Source organism: Neopelma chrysocephalum, unplaced genomic scaffold (genome assembly GCF_003984885.1).
Source record: "Neopelma chrysocephalum unplaced genomic scaffold, ASM398488v2 Primary Assembly neopelma1_107, whole genome shotgun sequence".
In the NCBI taxonomy this organism is placed as follows: Eukaryota; Metazoa; Chordata; class Aves; order Passeriformes; family Pipridae; genus Neopelma; species Neopelma chrysocephalum.
The window spans coordinates 45,984-66,201 of record NW_020897772.1 but is presented as its reverse complement, the minus strand read 5'-3'; the positions used below and the strand labels follow the sequence as shown (position 1 = coordinate 66,201).

The 20,218-nt window shown below is 37.2% G+C and overlaps 1 protein-coding gene across 1 annotated transcript in view; it reads right to left on the bottom strand.

Moving 5' to 3' along the window:
• Positions 1 to 498: 498 nt before the first annotated feature.
• TFPI (tissue factor pathway inhibitor) overlaps positions 499 to 20,218 on the bottom strand; it is a 34,278-nt gene continuing 14,558 nt past the window's right edge. Inside the window, 8 exon segments of the mRNA XM_027696482.1 lie at positions 499 to 964; positions 966 to 1,033; positions 1,383 to 1,565; positions 7,577 to 7,669; positions 8,157 to 8,252; positions 9,308 to 9,484; positions 11,904 to 11,942; positions 18,434 to 18,634. Coding sequence (XP_027552283.1) covers positions 926 to 964; positions 966 to 1,033; positions 1,383 to 1,565; positions 7,577 to 7,669; positions 8,157 to 8,252; positions 9,308 to 9,484; positions 11,904 to 11,942; positions 18,434 to 18,634 — 896 coding nt within the window. The 3' untranslated portion in view covers positions 499 to 925.

Below are 20,218 nucleotides of genomic sequence, written 5' to 3'. Positions count from 1 at the left end.
ACAGCTCTGTCTCCACTTTAAGGTGTATCACGTGATCTGGCAATTGCGGAAATTTTAATACTGAGAGCCCATGAGAAATTATTATTATGACTAAGAATGGAAGGTTAGATATTTTTACTCCCTTCACCACAAAATTTACACGAGGAGAGCTGCGATAAAATTTCAGTGTATAAATATTTCACTTGTACTTACCCCCTCACTCTGATATTTAAAATGCATAATTGCTTACATTTTCAGCAGTAAAGCTTAGCCATGAGTCTAGTTCAGTAACAAGGACAAAAGTCAGTGATCCCAGCATATATATTTTTAAATCATTGCAAATATTTGCCACATTGCTTCACACATTTACAGCTTTAACTGTAATCCTTTCATGGGTATTGGTGTGTTAATTCTGATCTCACATTCATTTTACAATACTGTAATTATATGCACTTCAATGGAGTTAAATCTAGCCTGCATAACCTAAAATAAATGTGACTAAAACAAACCCAGTGTCTATTTCCTCTTTACAGCATAGATTTATCTTTTAATCATGGATTGAAACAATCATGCTTGACAAGTGATGATTCTTTGACAGGCATTATGCTTGCTTTAGAACAAAAATAGAATTCAAAAAGAATAATGGGGTAATAAAGTGAATTTGAATCTTGTCTACATTTTAACCATTACGAGTTATATATTCACAGTCTGTTGACCTGTTGCAGCTCTGTCAATTATATACAACCAAACTACAATTTAAAATCCTTTATCAAAGTAAAAGGTAACATTTATTAACATGAATGAGGAATACATAATAAAAATTTAAGCAGCTTAATAATATATAATCAAAATAATCAGGACAGTAAATATATTTTAGTGGTGTACACCGAAGGCTTTCATTCACAGGTGAAGAGCAGTTTACTTCACGTTTCCATAAAAATCAAAGTTATATTCTTTCAGGGATGATTTCCTCTCCCAGAGCTTTTTAACGACTCTTTCTTTCTTTTCTTCTTGATTTTTATTAACTTTCTTCCACCTCTTTTCTTATTGAATCCTAAAGGTAAAATGAAGTAAGATTAGAAGACATCAGAAGATTATCAGAAATAAGAGAAAACCCGTTTCAATAAATCTCCTTAAAAAAAGAAATAACATTGTCTTACCTAAAGCCTTCATATGCCTGACCAATGCCAAGTTGTCTTATTTCTGTTCTTGTACACTCTACTTTACTGTTCATCTTTCTCTCTCTAGCTCTGCCTCTCTTCTGATTTCCTTTTTCACTTTCCTAAGACTTTCACCTCTTACATTTTATCAGGCCCGTACTTACTACCGAAAGCAGCAAGACCGTGTCAATGTGCATAATATTTACCTCTTGTGATAGTCTGGGGCAGTATCACTTCCCATACCTTTCCTGCAGATCCTCAAACACGACTTTCTGGAGGTGAAATTGTTCTCGTTCCCACCACAGCCGCTGTAGCTGAACGGGTGGCACCTTCCGCTCGAGTAGTTGTAGAAAAATCTCAACTCTTTGGCTCTACAAAGTCCTCTGTCCATAGGGGTCATGCAGAAAGAAGGGATAGGTGGTGGTTCTAGAAATATCAAGAAAAAGAAGGTTAGAGACTGCAGTATATCAGTTTGCTGTTACGTCAATATTATTTGAAATTTAAGCAGAATTTACTGGCAAATTTAATTCTTCCCTCCTGAAAATCCAGGATGCTTTACAAATAAGCATCTTTGTATTAATGATTACAAAAAATAGCACAGTAAATGTTATCCTGCCTTTGAATTTCCAGCAAAAGCTTACCTGAGAGTTACACCTTTGCCTATACAGTCAGTGAAAAAATTACCTTTTCTGTTATAGGAGATAGCATTCCAAACTCAGTTAGAGGAGGTTCAAGCAAAGTATTTGTGGCAAGTGAAGTGAATTAAATGAAACCTGAACAGCTTTAAGAATATGGTGAACATTTCTGATAATTAATGGAGGGAATTACTGCTGGACATTCTGAAATCAAAAAGAAGGTAAAAGTACCCAGCATTTCCAACGTAAGATTCAGAACCTTAACGTTGGGTTTGTTGAATGACCACAGAAAGCTTGACCTAAGGAACAGAAGTTGGTTTGTGGGAAACCACTGAGCAGCCACAAAAAAAAAAAATGCAATTCACGGAATAAAAAAGGATTAAATGTGAAGAATAAGTGCACAAATCAGGGAGCTGCTGGTGCGTTAGTGCTGCATTGGGGTTTTACCATTCCAGGGAGCAGGCTGGGGTTTGTTTCTCCACGGTCGCTGCAAGTGAGAGTTTGAGAACTGAAATTCTGGGAGGTGAACCTGAGGTATCCAAAGTGCCTGGGCACTGGAACAAACTCAAGAAGCAAATCCACAAACTTGACACAACTTCATCATCTCATGCCCTGGAGTGACTCACATACAAAATTAGAACTGGTACAAGTGATGCACAGGAAGCAAGAAGCTGAGTGGGAGCCACTCTGCCATCAGTGCAGGACCCAAAGGAGTGAGGAGAGTGAGAAGTGCCACTTTCCTTCAGGAAGCAGCAGAATTGAGGGAGCTGAGATTCGAATGCATAAAAGGAAATGTGAAGCCTCTTGAAGATACATAGCCAGGCAGAAGTGGCTCAGTGGAAAAACAAAGTAAAATTCTGAGGGAATAATCTGGGTTTCAGCAGAGCTGAAGACAATCTGTGGCCACAAAAGCTGGTGAGTCGCTGGAAGCAAGAAGTTATGGATTAACTTGGACAATTCAAGAAGCTGACAAGAAAATATCCAGAAATGACACGCTGCATCTTATGTGTTTTACATGTACTACACCTGCTAAAAAAAGTGCATCTGACAAGTATAATAGCTGAACTGTCCTGGTGAAAAAGTATGCAAAAATTGCTGGGAAATAAATAGAATGGTGATTTATGGAAAGCTAAGGCAGTGAAATGAAATTAGTAACATATTCGAAGGTGTTTTAGCAACATCATACTATCCCAAAAAGAATTCTGAAATTCAAAAATGGGGTGAGTTGGTTTTTCAAGATAGACTAAGTTAGTTTCAGGGTATAAAATGATCACTACTTAATTTCTTTTTATAACTGTGACATTACCTAAAGACTAAGTTTCACTCTGGATCCAGAGTAGAAGTCCACAACATGGTACAGTGTATATTAGATTTACTGTTTTATTTACAGTGAGGATGGTAGTTAAGTTAACTGAGGCAATGCTTTTGGTACTGTTCTATCTGAGAACTCTTGGGTGTGGGATAATTTAATTCTGTCTAGCTGGAGAGGATGTTAGTTTTCAAAGCACATGTTCAGCGACATTAAAACCAAGCTTACCTATTTTAACCTGATAATTTCTGAGCCTAAAAAGAACAAAGCAAGAAGGCTTGCCAGTGAGGAAAGGGCCAAACAGCACAGGTTTGCTAATTATAGAAGAGAATTTAAATATACACTTCGTAATTTAAATTACTTATCTGGTGTGTGGAATTCTCCAGTGAGTCCACAGTCCCCTCATGAAGGAGCTCTCACAATGACTGCAAGCTTTGGGGGAATCATGGGCTGCCTATGTATGAACAATGCAACGGGCAGAGAGGTGTCCAAATGCTATTCAGGATCCCTTTTGTACTCCTCCAAAAATTATTCAGATCTTAGTCTAGATGATTATTAGTTAAATGCCCCAGACACAAAGCACTGTTCCTATTTATCTTCAGAATATCTGCCTGTTCTTCACTCTCACAGAAGCAACCACAAAAGCAGCCCAGGAAGAAAACCTCTTAATTTTGCCACATAGAGCCATTTTTTTTTTCTTAAACACTATATTAAAATAAAAATTAAATTACTCATTGTAATTTCCTGTCTGCTGAAGATCATAAAAATTATGAACTGATTTTAACATATCGATCACTAAAAGACCTGTTAACATCAAGTTACTGCAAACATAAAATATAGACTGTGTCATGCCCAGCCCAACATCTCTACTGGCAGGACAATTTGGAAGCTTGTGAACCAGGATATAAGCACAGTCACTGTAGCATTAGATGCAGGTAAGTTTTCTCTGTTCAGCTCCAGCTTCCAACACTGTGCATTAGAGGCAACAGTAAGTTTAGATATTATGCCTGTTCTCGAGTTTCTGTCTCAAATATTTTGATTTTACAACCTCGTTTTTCTGAGAGCTGTTGAAAAGTTCTCTCTCCTGCTCTTTCTGTGAAGAAAAAAAGAAAATGAAAGAAGCAAAAATCCCACAACCCACAAAACTACACAAAAAAAGAAAGGTTACAGACTGAAAAGAGTAAAAAAAAATGTGTCCAGCTATTAAAATTGTTTTTCCCAACCTAATCATTACAGGTTTATGAATTACAGACACCAACTTTATTGAGAGACTACTTGACATAGAAATGCTGGTTTTAACTCTATTTTTTTCTCAATTTAAAGTATATTTCAGCAGGGTGGGTTTTTTTTCACAGTGCAAGTGGCATTACTCATTACATTACATAACTCATTACACGTTAACATCAAGTGGATCATACAAACCCAAAAATTATTAAATCTTATTAAATGCTTTCTAACTTTTTTATACATACAGCTACATGGCCCATCCTCTGGTCCTTGATGCAACTTCTGTTTATCCAAAATGTCTGATTTAAACCTGTTTTAAATCTCCAATATCAAGCTCATAAACTTGGGTTTGCAATGAATATTATTGGCCAAAATCACGTGACATTGGTCAGGCCATGCACAGGCACAGGAAAAAACAATTTACGATTCATAGAAGCAAATGACAAATGAGATCTTCCAAGCTGGGTCAGTCAAATACTTTCGGGCGTAAGGTTTTCTTCTGGAAAATTACAATACAGTTAAGTACAAAGTGTTTCTCAGAAACATAACAATTCCATCAAAAACTTTTGAAGGAAATGAAACCTTGGAACCCATCTCACATGGAGTTTTGGAACTGGAGCTCTGAAGGAGCTTCTCAATTGGGTTTCAGGCTTTATAACAGCAAAACACAGTGTAGATTTTTCTATTGTCTTTTATTTTTGTTACTCCTTTTTCTTGATGTTTTGACTGATTTTGCTTTGGTGAGAGAATAAAACCCTAAACTGCAATATTTGATTTTTTTTCCTGAAAAAAATAGGCCAACTAATTATATACAATAAGCAGTAGATAAAGAAGGCTATAGTTCTCACCTGTAAAAAGACTCTTGTGCCTAACTCTTCACTGCTAACTAAACAATCTGTGTGTATGGTTTAAGATTTAACTCTTATAATCCAGCCTTTTCTTGGATCCCAGACACCCCCCCCTCGGTGTGAATGGATGACAATGAACTGCTAATTAATCACACCACAAAAGAAATTTGAAATTATCTCGGTGAGCAGGAAGAAAGAGAACACAATGAGCACTATTTCTCACTGAACACAGGTGTGTCACTTCCATAAAGCTTCAGATTTATTGCCAGGTTTTTGATACGTGCAGGCTTCTGTTTCTCATTTCTGGTTGCAGCAGAGCGAAAATAAAAGAATCTTCAAGGAGCTGAGCTCGAAATAACGAGTCATCTGCACTTGACAGGTATAAATTGGTGCAGATCCACCGCAGCAAACACAACTCTGCCAATTCACATCAGCAAAAGGTGTGACCCTGACTCGGAGGAGCACCAACAGGACCTACATCTGTTTGCCGAGTAGAAAACTGACTTTTGACCCTCTAACCCACTCAAAACTCGCAAATCAAATGCAGGTAAAGCAATTTTCTACCGCAGATCACTTAATACAATCTAAAAATGAAAGCTTGGATTCTTAGCTTCGATTTTTCCGGAAAAAAAAATTATTTTAGATATTGCAGCAAAGACCAGAACAATCTTCACCCTCTGAAGAGAGTTCACTGCTGGTAGTCCTAGAAATGTCATGTTTTTGTGTATGGTTTGTTTAGTTTGGCCACAGAACAGTTTAATTTTCTGAAGATCAAAAACTATGTTGGAAATCTAATAATCTTATGCTGTTACAGAGTTATACATACCACTAATAATATGTTTCTTTTTTCCTGAAATCAAGATGAAATAGCATGTCAGTTTTGAAGGTATTCTATGAGAGAACTCCTTGCAAAAATGTTTTATTTTTTTAATAGTCTTAGTTTAATTTTTATGAATTAATCAAATGCAATTAATTTAATTTAGTTGATTTAATGTAAATTAATGAAAGTAAATGTAATTTTTTAATGCTCTTGTTAAAAAAACCCTAAATATAGATAGTCAGGCCAACATACATGCAAAATAGACATTACAGTGGCAGATCAGCTACACTGACTCTACTGGTGTTTGTTCCCCGACCCCCTCTTCCATCAATCCTCTCTTTCTCTTACCCTCACCTCTCAAAATCTGCTCTGCAGGAAAATTCTCTATTGCTTGTACAATCAAACCCCTTCCACTTCCTCTGGGAAAACACAGCGAATCATGCTCCTTTCCTGGTGTAGGTTAGTTGTTTTGAGGATTTGGGGGTTCATATTATGACTAAAAGCCTTCAAGGAATGTGTATGCCCTAATGCCCCTGGACTTATTAGCAGATCTCAAGTAATTCATATATTTTTCAGTAAAATAAGTTGCCAAAAGCTTTACTGTTTTATATTCAGTCATTTGAATAACAGAGGGCATTGGTGCTTTTTATGTGGTAAACAAACAATACTATTATAACAGAAACTTATGCCAACCAAACAGTACACGTGGATCACAGTGCAGGCAAAAAATAAGAGTACAACACACATTCATGCTTTATTAGACACACCATTCTAAGCAAAGAGCACAGAAATATTATCCTACACACCCATTATCTTACAGAACATACAAAATACAAAAAACCTCAACAGGTCTCTAAGCCACCACTCAGTCCTCACAAGTACAAGTGAGTGTAAATGCAAAAAACCAACATAAATACTTGGTAAGACCGCTCAGGCTCTTTCCAACTGTTTGCTGTTTCCTCTTGCACGACTGTGGATCATAAAAATGACATGCCTCAAATTCAAACACCCTTGACAGTGTGAGCAAGCACCAGTCATCTGTAGTGGACAGTGTCCAGCTGCAGAAACTGTTAAAGCCTCTCCCTCCCCAGGAAAGGTCCAGAGTCTCACCTGCATTATCATACACAGTGCAAAAATACCTTGAAGCCATACAAAACTAATTCACACTCAAACCAAAACTGAGTTTAATATGGTCACAGTGAAAATAAAAATATTACGGTACTATATATATTCTACTCTTCCATACTCTAAAATCCAAATACGGTTCTTTTTTAATGGATAAGAGGAGCTTTAAATCACTTGCCCAATAGACCATCACAAAAATATTAATTTTGACTGAAAGAATTCTGCATCACAGCTTTTACTCTTTTTTTATATTAATCAGACCTTCTGGAAGTGCACACTTTTCAAGGAGAACAAGGTGTGGTCAGTCTTCCACTTTCTATATTTATGGAAGATCTGTAAATAGCAATATATTCCTTTGCTTTGACTTTCTCTGCTTACCAAATCCTTTGACACGGATGAAAGCCCATCCTTTAGTCTTGGATATGACAGAAAAGGGGTGGAAATGGAAAAGCAATCCGTGTAAAAAAACTTACCAAAAAAAATGGGAAATTGGTTGTGCTCCTCCTTTGGGGAACTGCTGTTCAGAGTGTTGGACTGCTCGTTTGGAGGAGTTGGCAACAAATTTACTAAAAGAAAAAGAAAAGTAGGGGTGAGTGTGAGGTGTGAAGCAGTAAGTGATGAGTTAATTAGACACAATTAAGCCCTGAAAATCAGCCGTGATTGGTACCCTTTGGCCTTACTCAATGCCAGTTAAAGATAATATTTTTTTAAGTCTCAAAGTCATAAAAAGCTGAGGTTGTTAAGGCAACTTTGGGGTGGGTTCATTTTTCTTCTTTCATTTTACTGATGTAAGATTTAAATCAAAAATGGTTTGGCAAGGTTATTTTTATGTTACCAGCAGACATTCTAACCTTTGCATTTGTAAGCCTTTTTCAAAATATTTTGTTACTGACCAGAAAGTGGTTATGTAGCAAGTTTCAGTGTTAATGACTTCACTGTGCTCATGTATTTCAGCTGACATATATGTCTTCAAACAAATGGGAAAATGAGTGTACAAACCAAGGAGCAGCTGCATTAAAGGGTTAACTACAAACAGCAAAAGCAAATTGTTACCAAAAATCCCAGGGAACTCTTCAGGTTCTTCTGCTGGGGAACTGCTGTTCACAGTGTTAGGATGCTCTTCAACTGTGACAATTGGCAATAAGTTTGCTAAATGAAAAAAGAAGGGAAAACAATTAGGGGAAAAAAGAACCCAAATTGATACTAATGAATCAATATCTCAAAGATAAAAACTTTGATCTATTTAGACCATGGCAATGGCCCTTAATCTTCTGTTTCTTCTTGGGTATTCATACAAATTTACAAGGAGGTGTTATTTCAGACTAAAGTCAGGGAAAAAAAAAATTATTCTGCAGCTTTTTTAGCCCAAAAGAGAAAAGTGGAATCAGAGCCCAGGAAGAAATGTTTCAGCAAAGGTAGGGAAACAGTCCACGGCTCTACAGTTCTTTAAAAAATATTCAAAAAAAAAGCTTAGTGGGTCTTTCCTAGTCCAAGTGTGAATAAGGTCGAGTTCCCCTTGCCAAAATGACAGATTATGAAACAGTCCTGGAAAAGGGTCCACTAGAGGCAAGAGAGATAAAAGGGTCTGGGAAAATATATTCACCCTAGGACTAAAATGAAGGAGTCTGTAAGGGGAGAGGAGTTCTGAAGGTTACTGTATCCTGGTGTAGAACAATTCCTTGGAACTGGTAGGACAGGGAAGTGGATGAGGGATCTGTGGTCAGTCTGAATGTCTGTTTTGTAGCCTAAGCTGCTCAGCCAGATCGTTCAGAAGTGAGGGACAGGTCTCCTATGATTCTTTGGTGGGAAATTAGGAACTTACAGTAAGGAAAGAGTAAGACTAGAAATTGCTTTATGAGCACTTTGCAAGACTTAGTTTGAAAAGAGTAAATGCAGGTGCGTGGGTTAAAAAATATATATTAGTGCTTTATGAAATTAAACTGGGAGATTTTAGGTCACCTGTCATGAGAAAAGTAAAAAACGGAATCCTGTAATGTTAAATAGTGCCTACCCAATATTTTAGTCCAAATATTCTTAATTTTGGTATTTTTATTTTAAAATATGTATAATTATTGCCAACTTCATATATAAATTATTGCCACCTCGTGGTACCCTAAGTTGCCTTTTTCCCGTGCAAAACACCTTCAAAACAAAGCACAGTTTATGCAAGAATAAAACTGAGAATAGTGAAGACAACAACTTACAGTTTTCTTGGCAGGTACTCTGGCAGTCTTCCAAATTCTTGAAGTTGTTCTGGTTTCCCAGGCACCCCCCATACTTGAACACTTCACATGACTTTGTCTCTCTGTTGTAGAAGTATCTGGTAAAATAACCCCGGCACACTCCGGGGTCTTTCTCGTGGAAGCAGAAGTCGGGTTTTTCTGTAAACAATGGGAAACGATGAAAAAAGTGGGAGAATCAAAAGATTAACACACATTCCAAGACAACAACAGAACCGGAGGAAGTTTATAAAATAAAACTGTTACTTTGGACTAAAGACCAACTATAAAATAACTGCTACTTTATTGTGCTGCTTTTGTTCTGTATGTAACACCATAATATTACGTGGAGCATTATAGGGACACTTGTATTGCTTTTTTTCCTCTTTTTAAGTAGCCAGTAAATTACATCTTGGAAAATGACAACTAATGATTCCTTCAAAGTTTCCTCCAGCGTTGAAGCTTTAACCTGAAAATCAGTTTTTATTCTGATTTAAAAGACCTGAAGCTCAGCTGGATCATTTGCATCTAAGCACACATTCTTGTGATTTATATAGTTGTTTTAGTCAATGTAACTGTGAATTATAAAGAAAGCAATGTTAAAATAGAAGAAAAATAATAATAAAAAAATAATAATAATTTAAAAAAGGACAAAAAAGAAAAAAACTAGCAAAGCATTTTTTCTGGAGTAGTTGACTGTTATAAAAGGATACAGAGACAGAGCAGTTATTCTATCATTTTGCAGTCTCAGTTCTGAGTTTGCAATCAGCAATTACAATATCGACCAAGAAAAAGTTAACAAATGAATACTGTGCAACTTGACTGAGTATCACAGCGTGATATCACGTCCTTTGGCAGGGAAGAAAAGCACACAGCCATACAACAATCCCTGAAAGTCAGCTTCCTACCATATTCAATTTTTTCTTAAAATTGTATTCTAAAAATAAAATCATGGAAACAATAACAAACCATCTGTGAAGGCATTCTCATATTCTTGCTAGTAGATACTTTGAAATATGATTCCTGTCTGAGCTGACTTGCAGAGAAAAGTCTATTTAGCCATCATATAAGACAGTCATATCAGATGTGACATATAAAAGCCTTCCTTGCCTGTAAAACTTCACAAAATATTGAGGCTAAAACAGGGGGCAGTGGGCTGCCATTTTAGTAAAAATTACTACAGAACAATTACTTTGAAGCTCCTAACATTTTTGGAGTGGATTATCGAGTTACAAAGAAGTTAATCCTATTACATCTACTTTAGCTAAATATATATTCAAATTCATTGCTAGAACAAGATTATTATTAAAAGCAATTAATGCACATGATACATTTATATAAAATATTATTACAGCTCATAACTAGTGCTTTTCCAAGAATTGGCAATATCTTTATTCCAATTGTTATAAAATTTCATGAACAGCAAGAAATAATTTTCAGATATCACATGTAAAATTAAATCATTAAAATGTTCTTGGATAAAGTAACAAAATCAATTGCTTTAAGCACTCCTGAACAGTTTAATTTTGATTGCTCACTACAAATTTCGTTCTCTGCTTTCAGCTGACAACAGGAGGGAGAACTTACACAGACAGGTAAAACTCTCCCAGAGCTGCACCTGTTCTATATTAGGAGACAAAAGGAGCTAAAATTCTTTCATCAAATATTGCACAGCATTGTGAAATAACAGAAAGATTCTTAGATAGATACTAACTGGAAAAGGAAGGCAGATAATAAGAAGGGTATGCAGACTATAGGATTATGACTGATTCTTAAAAACAGATGTTCTTAATTTAAGAACATCCTTATATTAAAGTGGTTCTTGCAGAAAAGGGAAATTAAGTCCAAATTAGGTGAGCTCACATCTAACTTTTACGGCCACTTTTGAAGAGAGAATTCATGAAGGCAATATAATCCTAACCACACAAACCAGGATTATACTTCTAAATGCCATGTCTTTCTCCAGGGACTCAATATGCAAGACTACATTACTGGAAACAATAGTAAACATGCAATGATGTTGATGATAGCCATGAGCTGAATTTAACAGGATATGTTCCGGTTTTGTCATTAAAAACAGGGAACTGGGGTCAGCCCTTAAAGGAAGCAGTGCCAAAGTTTGCAGCATCTGTGCAAAATCGACTTTAGTAACTTCCATAGCATAGAATAATAATTTTTTATTTTTATTTTTAATGATTAGGAATGGAAAGGACAGGAGAAAACAGGAAAAGAAAACCATCATCTCAGTACGAAAACCTTCCAAATAACCTTCTGCAAAGAGAAGGGGTTTGATGTATAATTAGGGGATCTGCCCTAACCTCTGGTAGCTCCTCCACAGACAATGCTTGAAAAGTGCTGTTTCAGAGGGACTTTTTTCCCCCCATTTTTGCTAAGAGTGGAGCAAGCTTTTAGCTTGTTCTCAAAACACACTGAAGATTCAGAATAAGAACTCACTTTCATCTGACACTGCTGTTTTTGTTAGGATATAGCCTGGAACAATACATAAATAATTTAACAAAAGAGGCTAATAAATACCTTATTGTTGTATAAGAGCCTTAGATCACTATGTAAATGTAATTACCTTTCTTAATTCGTGTTGCCACCATCTTCCCAGACAATTCTGCAATATAAATTAAAAAAAAAAAGTGTTTAGGAAAGACAGACATGTTAAGTCTCACCTGTGATGTCAGTGTGCTTAGCAGTGACAACGAGCCCTGAGGAGGAAGAATACAACATATCTTCCCTTTCTTTTTTCCCTTTATTAGAGAAGTAGCACGAAAGCTTGTTCTGGAGGGCTGAAGTGTCATTTCCTTTGTATGAGAAGTCCTGCTAGATTGGAAACCTGAGGGTATGGGATGTACTGAAATCAAACTATTCCAATATTGAATTGAATCAGGGAATTACTGTTCTTGGATCTATGCAGTCTTACTTCTCTAAAGAGGAGTAATTAGCAGACTAACAACCCAACTGCTGTAGATCCTGATGCTGCTTGTGGCTTTGGACACGACCTAGTGAGACATTAAGACTTCTCTCCTGCTGTCCAATTCCCTTTGCTGTGCTATGGAGTGCCTGAGTCAAGTTTTCATGATGCTGTCTGTGACATTATGGCCCATTCAGCCAAGTATCTCCAACTGTCTTTAGGGCTGTGTGGGTGACACGTTGTTTGCACTGTTCTTTCAGGGCACGATCAGCAGTGCAGAAGTTGCTATTGTCATTTTTAATGCAGGAGCCTGGGTTTTATATATTAGCTCAACAAACTGGATAGCTGAATGCAACCCCAAATTCCTTTTCGGTGATGGAAAACAAACCTTCTTCCCCTTCTAGGAGACTCTCTAATCATAAAATTACAATGGGAAGATTGTCTCAACCAATGCCTACAAAAGGCTGGCAATAGTGACCAAGGAGAGCTGATGCATTTTCTATTACAGAGATAATTTGCAAGGCAAAAAAAATAGCAGCTTCTGGACTTCACCTCCTAATTGCATTGCTTCAAAATTCTAGTTTTGTTTTGTACTGCCCTCGTGTGCTATAATTCTACCAGGGTTTTCTCTGGAAACATGCTGGGGTTGTATTTTCAAAGCAAATCTGTATGGTACAGATTCTGTCGTGATACATTTTTCCTTCCACCTCTGGGACAGTGCAGCTGGAATCCTTTAAAAAAATATTATTTAAAGGCATGACATGCATTTTAGAGTGACATAACATTTCTTGGAGCATACTTCCAGCTTTTCCAATTAGCAGGAGTCTTTGCCTTCAGCGTTTAAGTGTTTAAACCCATGACCTAAACTACAGACACACATCAGGCCATCTCACTAATCTCACTCAGCTGTCCCCTTCAGGGCAAAATCAGCAATCAGATTTTGGCATATGATCTCAACTCTTCTGGCAGAGAACAGGAGAAATTTATTGTGAATTTATACAGGCCTAGAATCTTTTAATCTCACTACCATGTCAACAGTGTCTAACAGTGTCTTTTTGCTTCTGGTCTCAGTTGAAACGCCAAATCCATGTCTGAGTTAATGTCTTCTTTGTAAACAAACTGCATTTCTGAGTAGATTTTCTCTATAAATAATGGACATTAGAATTGCTGTCATGACCAGAACCATTTATCAGTAATTATTTTCCCAAGTTAGAAGGTTAGGCAGCCTAAAATGTATGCTCACTGCCTTGAAAATTAGGACCTTTTTGCTAGTGATGACACCTGTGATTCTACTTATGTCCAGTAAACCGGATATAAGTATCCAGTAAATGAAGCATATAGGCAAATGCCTCTTAAAATTAGTTTTTTTATTCCCTGAAGGGGTAAGTATTGGGCACAAGAAACAAAAAAATACAGCTGATTTCCAGGAAACTTGAGTCAGAAGTAGGCTTCTTGAATCTGAACACTGTCTTTGAGAGTGGTCAACCTGCAGCTGGGCTCTCTGAACTCTGTTGTACTGATCTCAATCAATTCTGTCTTTGGTGGCTTATTCATTCCAAAAATGTTTAAAAGTTATCCTGATCTGGTAATTCACTCATGTTGGCTCGTTTATACTTGTAGTTGTGCTGAATATTGAAAATCAAACACTTTGATTATTCACATTATTTCATCTGAATTTATATATATATATCACATAGCTTCCCTTTAGATTATTTTTATCTTGATCTTCACATCCTTCACAGTGATAATTTAGTATCTCAGATTTTTCTTTATTTTCAAACATTTAGGCATCTCTCTTATTATTTTTTTAGACTGATTTCTTCAGTTACTAAATAGTGATCTTCCCACAATAATAAATATGTAAGCATAAGTAAGATAAATATAACTATATACTACAAGACTGGACAGACAGAGCTAGCTTTAGTAAACATAATTTACATAATTGTATTGGTGTTTACTGAATTATGTTAGTAAAAGTGGTTAACATATTTAATTATGTTTGTAAACGTGCTTTACACCTGATGGCTGACAGCATACTGTATATGACACCAAGCCATTTTATCTGCTGTTATTCATTCAAAGAACACAGAAATTATGAGCCTTTATTGCTCCAGTTCCTCCAAGCAGATGTAACTCTTGTAGAGCCTTGGATGCCTGTTATTCACATACAGAAAACTAAACTTGGGCTGAGTACCAAGATGTAGACACTAAGCCAGTTCTCATTCTAAATAATTTCAGTTTTATACTATAGAATTATGCCAAATATATGCCAGCACAGAAGATCTGTTTCAGATTTTGATCCAACAAATATGTCAGAATCAAAACAAGACTATTATTCAAAATAGCAACATCAGATTGAAGAAATAATTTGATAAATCTTCACTCGTGGCAACTGATCTTGACTTTTGGACGCTTCATTCCAAATTCTGCATCTATCAACCCCGTATTTTTCCCCTCGTCCCTCTGTTTTAGCCTTTAAATTGAAATTTTGGACAAACACTCCAAATTACCAGCATGACACGTGTTTGGGATGAGATACTGGAAGTCCTGCAAACAACCCTGCTCCAAGCACAGCAGAGATGCTGTGGGTCCAGCTGAAACCCAAAACTAAAACTAAATACCAGATGTAAATTGCCAAAAACCAGCCCAGTATCAGAAAAAGAAGAGTTATTTCACATCCTGGATTCCAGGTCCTTCTGACACAATACTAATCAAGGAAAAATAACTTTCAATTTTTTAACTTGGGAGATTATATTCGTTAAACTTTGTGGAGTCATAACTAGAAACACATTAATCACAATTTTCTAAACAAAACACTGTAGGAGTGAAAAAGTGCCTTTTAAGTTTTGGGGTTTTTTGGTTTTTTTTAGAATGACAATGCCAACACTAATTTTTTAAACTTGGATGTTTATATTGACTGTGGAGTTCAGCTACCAGTTTCATTAATTTCTGTGCTGAAAATTTAATGAATATGGAAAAAAACTTTTAAGCTGGTTGTCCAAAAGGGGGGAAAAAAATGTCTGTTAAATACATGATACAAATTTGTGACTCATGGAAACCATATGACAAAGGAAAAGCTCGTCAGTCCAGAAAGTCCTTTTATAGATAAACAAAAAATTACTATGCAAAGTATTAATGCCAAAGTTTGAATAATTTTTAGTCATTTAAAATTATATTAATCTGTCTTGAATGCTTCAGACAGGACTTTTTGTAGCAATGTAAGAATAAAAGAGCAGGAGTAGAAAAGGAGAAAACAGTATTTTTGTGTTTGTTTTCTTTACTGGTTAAGCATAGCCCCGATCTTCCATTCCTCTGTAATGAATTTCTTCTTTGATTTTCTGCCCAGAACTGTCATCTGCTCCCATGTAATAGTCTGTTATGACAATTTTAAAACATATTAAATGAATTCTGTCTTACTTTAATATCTTTTTTTTTTTCTTTTACACTCAGGTGTGAAGAATCCAAGATACCAGTAGTGTAGTCTGGAGAACGAACTGCATTGTGAACAACTTTTATCTTAACTAATTTTTAAAAAAAACAAATACAGGTAAGCAAGCACCAGAATAATCTGCACTTCCAGTAGTATCTGAGACTTCAACATAAAAAGAAAATGATTCAGTGGTGTAAAGGTTCTTTCCCTTCTCAGCCAGTTCAGGAAGAGTTGGCTTCAGATCCATTTCAGATTCAAGTAGGACAGAGTTTTGTTGGCTTTTTTTGTGTGTGCTTGCATTCAGGGCAAGACATTTATATTCAGGAAGATGCTTTTCTCCGTGTCATCTTTTTTTATTTACTTTTTTTTTTTTACTTGAAATGCTAGATTAGATTACTTAGGAACTAAGGAATTGTGTGTTTCATATAATTCTTCCCTGATAGCATGTCATTTTAAGAGATACCTTATTTTAATATCATTAGCAATGTATTTACCCGTGTATGACACTGAAAACAAAGCAAAACTGGGACTGATTATTGCCACTTCTTCCCTGGAGCACACCTGGTCTCTGAGGCTCCTTAGGAGATCTTGCCAGAAGCCATCAAAAGATAAGTTTCAAAATTAATCCTTAGAGTAAAATCCACTGAAAAACTGCCACTTAAAAAAGTGGAACCATCTGATCTTTTCCACTTTGACGAGATGTGGTTGGAATTTTGTGGTGTAGAGACAGGTTTATATGCATGTATTTGCTTAAAAGCAAAACATAATTCAACAGAAATGCATGGTGGCACCAGCAGATCAGAAAATAGGTGTGAATGGTGAACAATGCCTTGATTTAGTATTTGATGAGTAAATAAAATACGTGCGGCCTCCTCACTAGAAAGGTCAAAGGGACCAAGGCCAGGGTTGCTTCCCAAAAGGGTGGGTTTTCCTGTTAGCTGTTCTTCCAATATCTTCTAATCTTTGTGATCATGGACAACATTTCAGCTTGAATTTTGCTGTTCTTCACAAACACAGTCCCTCTGAAGCCTTGTTGCCCTCAGCCACGCAATTCTGCCTCAATCTGGGTAGGTAAGAAAGCAGCCCTGCTTTACTCTATAAATGGCAAACACTACTGGGAAATGGCAATTCCTGGTAATTTTTATTAGGAAATACAGGTGTGTTTGAAACAGATAATGTAACAGATTTAAGGCCTGGTCTAAATACTATGTAGATATGAATTCTGGAAAGGATGGAAAAGTGGTAAGAGACACATCTATGACAGTCAAAACATAAATTAGGTTGTTGTATATACAGCCTGTTTTGGTCAGAAAGCCTGAATAGGAGCTTCTGAAATCGATTTTCCAATCTGAAATTTCTTGCAAGTACTTTTTGGTAAGCTCTATGAATTTACTGTGCTAATCCTAGAAGACACACATTTATATTCTGCGAATCAATTTGGTGCCTACAGTGCAGCAGCAGATTTCCAGTTTTACGGAAAGGCCCAGGGCTACAATAAATGATGAAAATAAGGTAAACAAAATGACATCTACCAAGATCGGCATAGCAGGAGGGTGCTGCCAGGGCATACCACTGATAGGCAGCAGAGAGTGACAATTTTCATCTGGTTGTGTCGCCCATCCTCAGGATAACCTGCTGACTGTTCCCTGCTGCAGGACTGCCCACCACCACTGTCTGGAGCTCAGCACTGATGGCAAGATTTGCTGCTGGGCAAAGCATATGCGACTGAAAAGTACCTTTCACTGAATCCTTCTAACTTACCTCCTATTCTAAGTAAATGAACATCCAATAGGACACTTGGGAAAAAAAACCACATAGCTGATATACTGCCTGAGGGTTGTTACACACCTTTGAGGACACCTTTATACAGATTTTTCTTTCAATTTTCATTTTCCCTTCCTTCTCCCCTTCCAATACATCCCTATCACTTCCTGTTTACACAGCCAGACACATTCCATCAAATTCCCATGAAAATAAAATCCATATTAGGTATCCCTCAATATAAGACTTTAATTCCTCCAGTATCTAAACACACAAGCTTGTCAAATTTCTAGCTCCACTGGCACTAACTCCCAGTTTTAAGCCTTCTCACTTTCATACAGTCCTGTGAGGGTCTTGCACAGTGCTGGAAGCCTTACTTAATTACAAGGTTCATTTTAAATTCCAAAACCAGCATTCACAAGACCCTTTGTGAATATTGCACTGTGTATGATATGTTAAACTTCATTTTCCTCTTTCTAATGATTAATTGATGAGATTTCAATAAAACAGAGCTGACAAATGGCTGTAACTGACATTTTTAATGAGAATTATCTACTACTGTAGTTCTAATTATGTTGAAACACAGAAAATGTCCAAGATTTTGGACAGCTTCTATCAGCTTCTCAAGTGAAGGAGAAACCTGGGATCAAAAATTGAGTTAGACACGCTGAAAGCAACAAAGAACATTCGTGCTTCCCACTAGCTTAGCCCAGCCTCAAAATTAATTTCACATGGCTTCTAGCTAGAAAATAAGCTTTCTTGCATCGGTGTCTCTATTCCAGAGGTACACTAAAACAAGTCTCACTTAAATTTCCAAATCCTGAATGTTTGCTGCAAGAATGTAAAATAATTCACATGACTCCAACCTACTTGGGAACATAATTAGAGGAACCACATTTCTGTATTAGTGGGAACTGAAGAGAGCTTCTTCTTTCAGACTTCATGTGGTTTGTGAACAAGAACTAACAGATGATAGGAGGATAAGAGAATGGTTACTGGCCTGTTACCACACACTTCTTCTGACATTCTTCCAGCGTCAGGAAGTTGTTCTCGTTGCCATGGCACCCACCATACTCAAACACTTCACACCGACGGGTTTGGATATTGAAGAAGTAGCGCACGTGGATGGCTTTGCACGGGCCATCATCTGCTTTCATGGCACACACCGAGTGCCCAAGTATCAGTGGGGGCAGAGCAGCACCTGTAATACGGGAGAGAAGCAGAATAACTGTTAGTAAGTTTGTTTCCTTCACTACGAAGCGTAACTTCAATAGGACACTGCTCCTGTTTTCTCCTACAGAGGCACCCCACAACATCTGTCTGCAACGCTCTGGACGCACTAAACAGATGTAAAAACAAAAAACATCATCTGGGCTGGAACACAAATTCCATTTGATCAAACCAAATGTGTGGTTTCAATTTTCAACCCGAACAGCTCATATCATAAGCTTGAACTCCTCATCACAAACCTCTAAACAGCCACGGATGGCGGCTTAGTCACAAGAGCTGGTGGGCAACTCTGAAAAACAAACACAGAGAGAAAACGCTGGTAGCTCTGAAAACACAGTGACAGCCACGGCAGAAAGGATTCCATGTGCTCTCTCCCGTGCACTTCTAACAGCGAACATCGCTCATGAAGACACAGCGTGAGGTGAACAGAGCCCTGCAGAGGGCATCGCTCCCCTGTCAGATGGCGCTGGACCGGGACACAAACCCAGCCCGCACCACTGAAAGGTCATCACACTGTATTTTTCCTTTGATCTCGCTGTTCTTGCATTATAGCTTTCAAGAGCTAAACAGACAAGTAGAACGCTAAGGGAAAACAAATTGTGTTACCAAATTGTGTAATTTCTGTGTCTTTCGATATACATTGTTAGGTCAGGGAATGTTTTGTGATATTTGTCATATGTGTCGTGAAGAACACCAGCCAGATTTTACACTGTCAGCGTCTATAAGAAAATTCTGACTAACAACTGATTTGCTGATACTTCTCCCTTATAAATATATGGTTTTAATATTTTTTTCCTGTTTTGCTTTTCTGAGGAACTGTTTTGCCCTTGAGGATTTTGAAAGCTCTACAGAGCTGGTGTGATTGCCATAGCAGCCAGAAAAACAGACCTGAATTTTTTCATTCATTCTCCCACAGCTAATTACAATATTGATATCTCTTAACACATATGTCAACACACCTAACAGTGACCCAGGAAACAAAATAAAGGATAAGGACAAGCGTTTCCATGATTATTGCACAGCCCCCTACTATTACTAGACTAAGTTTCCAGTTTTAATTAAAAGAATCCATAAAAATCAGACTTTATGACTTGGTAAAAAGAAAACCCACAGAAGTAAACCACTGTTTTGCTACTTCCTAAGGCCTTTCCTCTGCAGTCCCAGGGACACTGTTAACCACTGTCAGATGCACTGACATCTGCTGCAGGCGCAATGACCAGCTGTGTCCCACTTTTTGGCAACTGGACATTTATTTTCTTAAGAATGCTAGAAAGTTGCCATAGTTTGACTAAAATCTGTACCCTGTGAAACCCCCAGGGGCCAAACCCTTCAACTTTAAACAGTAACCAAGTGACTGAAAAAAGAAATCTCCAAAGGGTTCGTCGGGGTTCGTCGGAACTGAATCATTCCTGTGTCTGGGAACAGCGAAGGAATTCTTCCCCATTATTTTACACCTGGGAACACTTAGCTCACACAGATGACAGAAAATGAGCTTTTCTTCTCAGATTAGAGCAGCAGTTGAGAAGGCAAGCAGGAGGGTTTGACCAGTAGACCT